General features: G+C 38.0%; 1 protein-coding gene across 5 annotated transcripts in view; it reads right to left on the bottom strand.

Annotated features, from left to right (window-relative positions):
- USP34 (ubiquitin specific peptidase 34) overlaps window positions 1-13,102 on the bottom strand; it is a 283,346-nt gene that overhangs the window by 110,647 nt on the left and 159,597 nt on the right. For all 5 annotated transcript variants that reach the window (XM_034953216.3, XM_034953217.3, XM_055108352.2 and 2 more), the window contains 2 exons: window positions 3,048-3,148; window positions 2,645-2,854 (listed from right to left, as the gene is read on the bottom strand). In XM_034953216.3, coding sequence (XP_034809107.1) covers window positions 2,645-2,854; window positions 3,048-3,148 — 311 coding nt within the window. The remainder of the gene's footprint in view (window positions 1-2,644; window positions 2,855-3,047; window positions 3,149-13,102) is intronic.

The raw sequence follows: 13,102 nt of genomic DNA, 5'->3' as shown, positions 1-13,102 counted from the left end.
GGCGGATCACAAGGTCAGGAGATCAAGACCATGCTGGCTAACAGAGTGAAACCCTGTCTCTACAAAAATACAAAAAAAAAAAAAAAAAACTAGCTGGGCGTGGTGGCGTGCGCCTGTAGTCCCAGCTACTCAGGAGGCTGAGGCAGGAGAATGACTTGAACCTGGGAGGCGGAGGTTGCAGTGAGCCGATAACTTGTCACTGCACTCCAGCCTGGAGGACAGAGTGAGACTCTGTCTCAAAAAAAAAAAAAAAAAAAAAAAAAAATCTGCTGAAACAATGAAATGCTTTCCCTTTGGTTTAAGTCTCACTACTCAGACTAACATAACAGCCTATTAACATAACAGCCCAGGATCTCTTATCACTGGTCCTGGTTTTCTCTACTACATCCTCCACACAAACATCTAAATTTTGTTTCTAAAAGCCCAGAAAAGAGCTCATTTTGCTGCTTAAAACCAGCCATAATGATGGATTAAAAAAAAAAATCATTTAGGTCCTTTTGCGATACAAGTTACAGTCTACCTTTCTGTCCTAGTATTTAAATTACACTATGCTAGTATTCCCAGGTCCTCAAACATGTCATTTGCTTTCTTACTGAAGAAAACCTGTAATGCTTTTCTCTTCACTCTTAACAGTAGCTGGACCCAATTTGAACAACTCCTCTTTTGAAAAAACCTTCTGCAAATTTTTGTCCCCCTCCTCACATTATTCCCCTAATACATGGAACAGAATACCAGCACTAGGTGAGAAAACAGAGGTTTCATGGGCACCTATTAGTGATTATTCTGCTTGAAAAAACAATGGATATTTCTTGGGAATTTAAGAATGTACCATCACGTGAGAAACTGAGGTATAAGAAACAGAAGGCTCAATGGCAGCCCACTGCATCCATTATCAAACACATCATGGAAACGGGAAGAAGTCACTTAACAATCTTGGGGAAGAAAGAAAAGCATACTAGCCTAACACAGGGAAAACTATCAAAATACCACCATTTTACCTGCCTCTCAATCTCAAAATTGTGATTCACTGCACAAGCTACATGAATACATGAAAAGGTCTTAGAATAAGCCCATTTAAAGGCATTGTTTTAAAAGTTAGTGGATTGAATATGGCTCCTTTAGGTGATATCACACATACTCTTGCCTCTGAATGCCATCTTCAGGCTGGGCACAGCAGCTTATGCCTACGATCCCAGCACTTTAGGAGGCTGAGGTGGGAGGATCGCTTGAAGCCAGGAGTTTGAAACCAACCTGGGCAACAAAGAGAGACCATGTCTACAAAATATTAAAAAATTAGCCAGGCACATTGGCATGCGCCTGGAGTTCCACCTATTCAGGACGCTGAGGCAGCAGGATCACTTGAACCTGAGAGATCAAGGCTACACTGAGCTACGATCATACCACTGCACTGCAGCCTGGGTGACACACTGAGACCATGTCTCACAAAAATAAAAATAATAATAAAATAAATGGCATCTTTATAGTGATAACCCACAAACCATTTTTCTAGACTATACCTTTTCCTCTGAGCTCCATACTTATATATCCAAGTGATTACCTGACATCTCTATTTGATGTTCCTCAGGCATCCATCTATCCTTCAGCTCAAATGGAATCCACCCAGTTGCACAGGCCAGAAACCCAGTGCCATTTCCGTCTTCCTTCTCCTCTTCATTCCCTACTCCTAAAACCCAAACCACCACCAAGTGATGTTGTTTTGACCTGTTGTCGATTTATTTCCACTGCTGCCATCCTATTTCAGGGCAACTCGTTCCTGGACTCGTATATCAAATGCTTTACTGACTGTTACTTTTGCCAAAGAAACTTATTAGGTATAAAACAAAAATCAGAACATGTGTTTATCCTCTGTTTAAAATCTTTTAATGTTGTCCACTTTGAGTAAAATGGAAATGACTCACGACGACGCAAAAGGTTTACATTATTTCGCTCTGCCTACCTTTCCAATTTCATTCCTCCCATTCTACTCTCCCATCCTCTTCCCCATTCTCCTTTCTAGCTAGCACACGGCACCATGCCCAGCTAATTTTTGTATTTTTAGTAGAGACGGGGTTTCACCATGTTGGTCAGGCTGGTCTTGAACTCCTGACCTCGTGATCTGCCCATCTCAGCCTCCCAAAGTGCTGGGATCACAGGCGTGAGCCACCGCCCCGGCCCAATTTTACTACTCTTAAAAGATTACTGAGGGCCAGGCACGGTGGCTCATGCCTGTAATCCCAGCACTTTGGGAGGCCGACATGGGTGGATCATGAGGTCAGGAGTTCAAGACCAGCCTGACCAACATAGTGAAACCCCATCTCTACTAGAAATGCAAAAATTAGTCAGGTGTGGTTGCACACGCCTGTAATCCCAGCTACTTGGGAGGCTGAGGCAGGAGAATGGCATGAACCCGGGAGGTGGAGCTTGCAGTGAGATGAGATTGCACCACTGCAATCCAGCCTGGTCAACAGAGTGAGATGCCGTCTCAAAAACACAAAACAAAAAAAAAATGAACAACAACAAAAAAAAAACGGAGAGAAAATTATTATATACTTTATAACGTTTTATAAACTATACTTTTATTAAAGTTACTATATCCTCTCAACAGAGACACAAAACAAGATTTGTGAAAATGAAACATAGTCACCTCACTATCATCCACTGCCACTTTTCCTGAGGGTGGTTTAAATGATGCAAGCATCTCTAATAAATCAAAAAGAGTAGTTAAATGAGGCTCTTGTAAAAGCAAAAGCATTGGAATGTTGTCCTTCTGAGGGGGTGGGAGGCAAGATGCTGGCAGCTGAACACCTTCCCCTTTCCGTTCTCTCCTTGGTGCACCCAAAGATACAAATACCATCTATAAAAAACAGGAAAAAAAATTTATGCATATCAAGCTTTTAGTTTAATAAAACAGTAAATCTGAAGTATAGAATCACTTAAAATTTTAATATAACAAAGCAATAAGAGCTGTTTTTAAACTACATCTGCGACTATTCAACTGATGATTATAAACAGATCATTAAAACTCAAACCACGTTTTATATATGTACCTGCATATCCTTAAAACCAAGCTCATGAAGTGCTTTTTCATCATAATCTGTTGTTAACTCGTGTCCAGATGAAATCATCCTGACAGGTCCCATGAGGCCTCCTTAAAAACAGCAAAACATGGAAATGAATTTGTTTTTAAGAATTAACTTACTTGCTGATAAGAATATGTAGTTGTAGCAATTAAACACACCGTATGTTACGTTTAAATGTAATCTAAGGTAAAGACAGAAAACTCAGTAGATTGAGGATAGTTATTTCCAGAATGCATTAAGTCCTTTTAGCTGCCTACACCTTCAACTTCATTTCCCACCATCTTCCCTACCTCACACTATGTTCAGCCAACTGGCCTCCTTGCCCTTTATTGAAAATAACAAGTATATTACCAACTCAAGGACTAAGATTTCTCTCCAGGAATTCAAGATACTTATTTTCTCACCTCTTTCAAGTCTCTCATCCAATGGTAGCTTTTTCCTTACCGCCCAATCTAAAAGCTTCATTTCACCATTAACCCTTTACTCTCCTTTATCTTTCTTTAAAGCACTTGTTAACACCTCATATTTGTTATCTGGGAAGGGATGGGAGGGTGAGGAGAAAAAAGAGAGGGAAGGAAAGGAAAAAGGAAAGAAAGAAAGAAAAAAAAAAAAGGAAAGGGAAACGGAAAGGAAGAATGACAAATTCCCAGTTCCACAAGGGCAGAGGTGTTTTATTCACACATGCATGCCAGGCACTAAAATGAAGAAGACATTCAAATTAAGTATTGTATAATGTACAACTTTTTTCGGGAAAAAAAATGATTAGAGAAGGAAAATTAAGCAAAATTAAATGTCTGATGAATAATTTAAACTTTAAAAATATTGCTAAATTTCATTCAATATAGAAAAACTCCACTGAACAGACACTAAACAATTACTTTCAAGAAAAATGAGTGGGGTAAGGCTATCGCTTTTCATAATGACACATAACATTTTAAAATTACCTTTCCCTTCACATAAATAAAAAAGGTTTGTGGAAAAATATTTCAAACACAGAAGGAATATGTTTTTCTTCCAAGACGAGTCATACTGGCAATTTGCCTTTAGCACAATTTTTTTATAAGTAAATTGCTAATCATTGTGTAGCTAAATCTATGATTCTTTCCCTTTCTCATTATTTCTAGCCCTCAATCTTGGCCCTCAAAATGGTTTGACAAACGTTAAATCCTATTTTCTTCTAAATTTTCCTACCATTGTTAATACAGATACAACATTTTAAACATATCCTAAATATTAGAAAAAGGGGTTTTTCTTTCCCCAAACTGAACAAGTCATATATGACTAATTTTCAGTATCCATTCTGTATCATTTAACTAACAATTCCCATACCAAAATCAAATTATTGTTTAATGTTTATACAGCTAGTACGGAAGTTCAACTTTCTATTATCCTTTTGAATTTTTCTCCCAGAACTTTTTTGTTTTTTCTTTTTTCGTAAAGTGCCAATTTACTGACCTCCCAGAACTTATAATATTGCTTAGTTTATTCATACAGATAACTTCACAGTAATTTCATCAAATTTTAAACAAAAATTACACTGGAATTATTGACAGAACATTTTAAAAAATAAATTTACCTAATATCTTTACAATATTCTGTACAGAGACATGCTATTTCAATTTACTCAGCTGTTCGCTTATCTCCAAAAGTTTTATTCTCACATTTTACAAAGACCTCATATTATTGTAATTTTTTTTTTGAGACGGAGTGTCACTCTGTCACCCAGGCTGGAGTGCAGTGGCTCAATCTCAGCTCACTGCAACCTCCGCCTCCTGGGTTCAAGCAATTCTCCCGTCTCGGCCTCCTGAATAGCTGGGACTACAGGCGTGCACCATCACACTTAACTAATTTTTGTATTTTTAGTAGAGACGGGTTTCTCCATGTTGGCCAGGCTGGTCTTGAACTCTTGACCTCCGGTGATCCGCCTGCCTCGGCCCCCCAACGTGCTGGGATTACAGCCATGAGCCACCACGGCCCAGCCAGAATATCATAACATCTTAAAATTGCTATTGTATACTTGATTTAGTGTCCTATTCATCATGTTGCTCACAAATTATAACTGAATAATCTAATAGCGATACCATTTTATAGTGTATTTTACTTTATTCAAATCATTTTGTATTATACAAAACTAGAAGAAAAGTAAATGCTTATGAAGCAGCATATTCACTAAGAAAAGCTTTGGCTACTGGATGGACAGAAATTCTGTATTAAACTTTTTTTTTTTTTTTTTTGAGACAGAGTCTCGCTCTGTCGCCCACGCTGGACTGCAGGTGGCACAATCTCAGCTCACTGCAAGCTCCGCCTCCTGGGTTCACGCCATTCTCCTGCCTCAGCCTCCCAAGTAGCTGGGACTACAGGCGCCTGCCACCACACCTGGCTAATTTTTTGTATTTTTAGTAGAGATGGAGTTTCACCATGTTAGCCAGGATGGTCTTATCTCCTGACCTCGTGATCTGCACGCCTCGGCCTCCCAAAGTGCTGGGATTACAGTGTGAGCCATAAATACTTTGGTAGTTTTTTGTTTTGTTTTGTTTTGAGGAGTCTCGCTCTGTCGCCCAGGCTGGAGTGCAACGGCATGATCTCGGCTCACTGCAACCTCCACCTCCTGGACTTAAGCGATTCTCATGCCTCAGCCTTCCAAGTAGCTGGGATTACAGGTGCACACCACCAGGCCCAGCTAATTTTTGTATTTTTAGTAGAGACAGGGTTTTGTCATGTTGGCCAGGCTGGTCTCGACCTCCTGACCGCAAATGATCTGCCTGCCTTGGCCTCAAAGCCTTGGGATTACAGGCATGAGCTACCGCGCCTGGCAATATTTTGGTAGATTTTTATTAAATGTCTAACTTGATGAGACAATTAAATGTAATGATTGATATTTGCAATATTAAAACACTCTCAGTCATGATTAATTGCTACTCTAATAAAGCATGCATAACTTTGTTCCAAAAGAGAACTGCAATGACTAGCAATTTATTTAGCATACTGGCCTGTATTTGATATGAGATAGGCCAATATTCTATGTGTTAATGACAAGTGTTATGGTTTGAATATATGTGTTCCCCAAATCTGTATGTCGAATCCTAATTACCAAGGTGATGATATTTGGAGGTGGGACCTTTTGGAGGTTATTAGATATCAGGCAGAGTCCTCCATCAATTGGAGTGGTGTCTCTACAAAAGAGGCTCAAAGGAGCTTGCTTGAGCCTTCTACCAAATGAAAACACAGCAATAAAATACTATCTATGAGAAAGCTGTCACTTGACACTGAATCTGCTGGCACCTTGATCTTGGAATTCCCAGGTTCCAGACCACGAGAAATAAATTTCTTTTGTTTATACGCTACCCCATTTATGGTAGTTTTATATAGCACGCTGGATGGACAATGACAACACATTAATGTTGACTATTATGGCTGAACTGGATTTTATAATACATTGAGCTGCTTTCTATCTTTTACTACTTTTGAGAAGATCTTTTTAACATAATAACTGCTTATTCCTTATCAGTTCTAAATAGAATTTCTACCTTTTAAAAAAAAATAGCGTTTCAAGACAAAATGAAATCTCAAAAAACTCTTGATTTATAATTGAATACTGAAAACACACATGTAATTTTTCCCCTTTACAACTCCAATAAAATAAATTTTAAAAATTTTACAGACGTAGGACGGGTGTGGTGGCTCACACCTGTAATCCCAGCACTTTGGGAGGCCGAGGCGGGCCGATCATGAGGTCAGGAGTTCGAGACCAGCCTGGCCAATATGATGAAACCCTGTTTCTACTAAAAATACAACAATTAGCCAGGCGTGGTGGAGTGAGCCTGTAGTCGCAGCTACTTGGGAGGCTGAGGCAGAAAAATTGCTTGAACCCAAAGGCGGAGGTTGCACTGAGCCGAGATTACGCCACTGCACTCCAGCCTGGGCAACAGTGCGAGACTCAAGAAAAAAAAAAAATTTACAGACATAAACTGACAAGGAGAAAAAAAGAAGAGATCATACCAACAAAGTATGCAAGATGACCACAAAATAAACTTGTGATGAACAGCAAGCCCCGAAAAAAGATAAATCCCAAAATGATTTAGCATAAGAGTAAGATCAACATCTAACACTCACACACAAAAAAGAAAAGGAAGAAAGAAAAGGAACAGTGCCTCAGAAATCAGCAACACCTTAACCAATAGCATAGAAACATTATAGGCTCAGAAATTAAAAGGTTAAGGAGAGAAGAAAAAGAGAAAAAAATGAAGCACTATATAATTGCTAACCTTTTCTAAGTTTGATAAAAGTTATAATCTCACAGATCTAAGAAGGTAAACTAAACCCAGATCTCAAACAGAAAGAAAGGCACACTCATAATCAAAATGCTGAAAATCACTGTTAAAGAAAAATCTTTATATCCTTTTTTTTCCCCCGTCGTTGGCTGTAAAGGACAAAAGATAAGGAAAACCACCAATTCAGGTCACAAACTTTGCAAGCCAAGTAATAACAGAACAACAATTTTAAAGTTCTAAAACAGAAGCGTCTGTTCATATCCTTTGCCCACTTTTTGATGGGGTTGTTTTTTTCTTGTAAATTTGAGTTCTTTGTAGATTCTGGATATTAGCCCTTTGTCAGATGAGCAGATTGCAAAAATTTCCTCCCATTCTGTAGGTTGCCTGTTCACTCTGATGGTAGTTTCTTTTGCTGTGCAGAAGCTCTTTAAATAGATCCCATTTGTCTATTTTGGCTTTTGTTGCCATTGCTTTTGGTGTTTTAGACATGAAGTCCTTGCCCATGCCTATGTCCTGAATGGTATTGCCTAGGTTTTCTTCTAGGGTTTTTATGGTTTTAGGTCTTAAGTCTTTAATCCATCTTGAATTATTTTTTGTATAAGGTGTAAGGAAGGGATCCAGTTTCAGCTTCCTACATATGGCTAGCCAGTTTTCCCAGCATCATTTATTAAATAGGGAATCCTTTCCCCATTGCTTGTTTTTGTCAGGTTTGTCAAAGAACAGATGGTTGTAGATGTGTGGTATTATTTCTGAGGGTTCTGTTCTGTTCCATTGGTCTATATCTCTGTTTTGGTACCAGTACCATGCTGTTTTGGTTACTATAGCCTTGCAGTATAGTTTGAAGTCAGGTAGCATGATGCCTCCAGCTTTGTTCTTTTGGCTTAGGATTGTCTTGGCAATGCGGGCCCTTTTTTGGTTTCATATGAACTTTAAAGTAGTCCAATTCTGTGAAGAAAGTCATTGGTAGCTTGAGGGGATGGCACTGCATCTATAAATTACCTTGGTCAGTATGGCCAGACACTTCTCAAAAGAAGACATTTATGCAGCTAACAGACACATGAAAAAATGCTCATCATCACTGGCCATCAGAGAAATGCAAATCAAAACCACAATGAGATACCATCTCACACCAGTTAGAATGGCGATCATTAAAAAGTGAGGAAACAACAGGTGCTGGAGAGGATGTGGAGAAATAGGAACACTATTACCCAGTTGGTGGGACTGTAAACTAGTTCAACCATTGTGGAAGACAGTGTGGCGATTCCTCAGGGATCTAGAACTAGAAATACCATTTGACCCAGCCATCCCATTACTAGGTATATACCCAAAGGATTATAAATCATGCTGCTATAAAGACACATGCACACATATGTTTATTGTGGCACTATTCACAATAGCAAAGACTTGGAACCAACCCAAATGTCCATCAATGATAGACTGGATTAAGAAAATGTGGCACATACACACCATGGAATACTATGCAGCCATAAAAAAGGATGAGTTCATGTCCTTTGTAGGGACATGGATGAAGCTGGAAACCACCATTCTCAGCAAACTATCACAAGGACAAAAATCCAAACACCGCATGTTCTCACTCATAGGTGGGAATTGAACAATGAGTACACTTGGACACAAGAAGGGGAACATCACACACCGGGGCCTGTCATGGGGTGGGGGGAGGGGGGAGGGATAGCATTAGGAGATATACCTAATGTAAATGACAAGTTAATGGGTGCAGGACACCAACGTGGTACGTGTATACATTTGTAACAAACCTGCGCGTTGTGCACATGTACCCTAGAACTTAAAGTATAATTTAAAAAAAAAGAGTTTATAAGACTTGGATGTTAATAAGGACTCAATCTCATGATTTCCTTTTTAATAAATAAGAGTTTATAAGACTTGGATGTTAATTAAAAAAAAATAAAGTTCTGAAAGAGGATAAAAAACCTCATGACCTAGAATTTGATGTCCAGTGAAAATATCCATCAACAATGAAGGCAAAATAAACATTTTTAGAGAAACTTTTTTCTAGACAAAAAAAGCTTGAGAAAATTTGTCACCAGAAGAACTAGAGTACAAAGCTTTAAAGGAAGTTTATTAGAAAGAAGGGTCTGAAAAGGCCGGGCACAGTGGGTCACCCCTGTAATCCAAGGACTTTGGACGGCCAAGGGGGGAGGATCGCTTGAGCCCAGGAGTTAAAAAACCAGCCTGGGCAACATGGCAAAACCCTGTCTCTACAAAAAATACAAAAATCAGCTGGGCATGATGGCCAGCACCTGTAGTCCCAGCTACTCCGGAGACTCAGGTGGCAGGATCACCTGAGAACGGGAGGTTAAGGCTGTGGTGAACTGTGATTATGCCACTTCACTCTAGCCTGGGTGACAGAGTGAGACCCTGTCTCAAAAAAATAAATAAATAAAAACAAAGTAACAGAAAGAAAGGGGGAAAAGAAACAAAATAGAAACTCAGATCTGTGCACAGGAATGAAAAGTGTCAGAAGTGCTAAATATGTGCTAAAAGAGAAAATGAAGAGATGGGACAAACAGAAAATATTTACATTGAATGCAAATAATCTAAACACTAAAATGTAGACACCAACAGAATGAACCAAAAAAGCAAAATTCAACAATTAAGAAAAATGTTAATCTCAAAAAGATATTTCAACTTTAAAAATAGGCATATTTTTTCAGAGAAAAAAGAGCTCTTAGATATTAAAAGCATGACAGTAGAAATGAAAAACTCAGTAGAAAGACTGCAAAATAATGTTGAGAACATCTCTCAGGAACTTGAGTTAAAACTTAAAAAGAAAAAAGAAACATAGAAAAGATAAATTAGGAAGAGTCTTACAGGCAAAACATCTAGATAATGGATATGTTCCATAAGGAGAGAAAATGATAAAATAAAATACAAGAAATCTATGAACCATTTCAAGAAAATTTCTCCAGACTGAAAAATATAATGTGCCAAACTAAAAGGGTCCAGTGCTAAATACCTAAACATGTAAATACTGAAGCACCCATCACAATCATTGAAAAAAGACCTATACTCAGGCCCAGAACACTAAGAAAAAAGTGAAGACTGATTAATGTCTGTAAGAAAAAATACTACATGTTGGCTGGGCATGGTGGCTCATGTCTGTAATACCAGCACTTTGGGAGGCCTAAGTGGGCAGAAAGCTTGAGCTCAGGAGTTTGAGATGAACCTAGGCAACATGGTGAAACCCTGTCTCTACTAAAAATACAAAAAATTACCCAGGGATGGTGGCACCCACCTGTAGCCCCAGCTACTCAGGAGGCTGAGGTGGGACAATCACTTGAACATGGACGTTGCAGTAAGCCAAGATCCTGCCACTGCACTCCAGCCTGGGTGACAGAGGGAGACTATCTCAAAAACAACAACAACAACAACAACAACAACAACAAAAGATACACTGTATGTAAAAAGTATCGGAATTCAGAATTCAACAGCAATGATGAAAGCAAGAAACAATGGAGAAGTACCTCTAAAATTGTGCAACAAAATTACTTCCAACTTAGAATTCTTTACCCAGCTAATTTATCATTTGGGTATGAAAACATGAGATACATGTTTAATGATGCAAGGAATAAAAAACATTACTCTGTCAATTTTCTCACAAGAAACCACTGAATAGAACACTCCCTGTACTCCAGAAACACACACACAAAGACAACCAATAACGAGAAAGGTATGGATCATGGAAACAGAATATCCAACACAGGAGAGAAGAGAATTACCAGAAGGATGATAAAAGATATCACACAATCACTGCTGTGCACCAAATTTGAGGACAATTAGTAAGATCAGTGTGACTTTGGAAAAATGCATTGAGGGTTATCATGACCAAGACCCCTGCTGCCCCTGTACTATCTTCTCTATGTTACAAAAGAATGGACAACGAATCTGGCCCAGATTCTTATTTGTACTTGGATTGTCTTTACCAAGTGCTAGTGAGATTCCTGCTCTCACCTCCATGTCCTACTGCTTGAATCAGTAGAGGACATTCATTTCATCCTAAAGAAGAAATTCTGCTTTGATCTACTCCTGAGAGTTATGGTAGATCACGAAGAGCGTAGAAAAAGAAAATACAAATTCTATGAAGATATTTCTGTTGGATATTCCAGTATTTTTATCAACATTTTAGCAACAGGATGTGTCTTAACTGCGCTGATACATATACTTGAGAACTTTCCCACTGATATCCCCAAATTAGGCTGTATACATCTGTAGGGGAGGTTTATAACTTGTCATCTTCTGCAATCCTTTATCTAATAGTAGCTACATGTCCCTTTTTCTTTATCCACTAGGTTTGTGGTTGCCAAACTGTTTCACAAAACTAAATAAAAACATACATGGAGGTAAGACTATAAAGAACACTAAAAAAAACAAATTCAAAAATCAAGACAGTGTTAAGGAGAAGTGGAAATGATGTTATTGGGTAGGACACAATACTAGCTTCTACTAGTGTTCTAGTTCTTAATCTGGATGGTAGGTACGTGGATTTTCACTTTATTATTTTCATACACTCTACGCACAATATATTTCAACCTAACCAAAGCAGATACATTTGGATCCAGAAATTCCATAATGAGGTATTTATCCAACATACATGAAATAATGTACAAAGATATTCTCTGTCACATTGTTTGTAATAGCAAAATAATGAAAACAATCTAAATGTCCATTAATAGAGAACAAGAAAAATGAATCGTTATTACTATATAGTGAACTATGCAGATCTCAAAAAGAATGAGGTAACTTTCTACATGAACTAACATGAAATGTTTTCTAAGATAATGATATGCCCTACAAGCAAACAGAACAGTAAAAATAGAATTCTACCATTTGTGCTTTAAATATATATATACATATACATATATATAGCACATATATATGTATATATATTCTTACATTATATCTTGGTATCTCTGGAAAGACATAAGAAACATATATATTAAATATCAGATATATACCTATAAAAGATATCAGAAATATATATATATATATACATATACATATAGATATATTAGGCCTACATGAAAAATTTCTTAAGATACTTTTGGTAGGCAAGGAGAGATGCACAGGTGAGACACGAAGGTGTGTTATTTTTATATACTCAGAAAAAATGGAAATGTAATACATGAAAAAAACTATTAGGTTAAAGTGGATGAGTAGTATATGGAAATTTAAATGTATCAAAAATTCCCAAATTGCTTATGAAATAAATTTCAAGAAGTTTTTTATGGTCACATCAAAAGTCTAAAATAGAATTTTTTGAGAAACAAATGAAGAATTTTTTGCAAATAGCATCTGAAGCAACTCTCAGCATCTTCTTACCTAAGAATCAATGGTACTAAAGGGAGGGGAGGGTGAAGGGAGCCATGAACATGGATGGTGGACCTTCAAAGTAAAGGTTCAAAGTTGCTGCTATGGTTTGAATTTTTTTGTTCTCTCTGAAAATTCATGTTGAACATTAATCTCCAATGCAACAGGTTTTAGATGTGGGGTCTTTGGAGAGGCCATGAATGAATTAATGCCATTATAAAAGGGTCTGATGGAGGGAGTCTGTTCATTTTTTACCCTTCCACCCTCTGTCTGTGAGGAGGCAGCATTCGAGGTGCCACTTTGAAAGCAGAGAGGAGCCCTCACCAGATGCTGGTACCCTGATCTTGGACTTCCCAAATTCTGTTCTTTACCTAGTCTGTAATATTGTTACAGCAACACAAGACA

Source organism: Pan paniscus, chromosome 12, assembly GCF_029289425.2.
Source record: "Pan paniscus chromosome 12, NHGRI_mPanPan1-v2.0_pri, whole genome shotgun sequence".
Classification (NCBI taxonomy): domain Eukaryota; kingdom Metazoa; phylum Chordata; class Mammalia; order Primates; family Hominidae; genus Pan; species Pan paniscus.
This window is presented reverse-complemented; position numbering and strand designations above follow the sequence as displayed.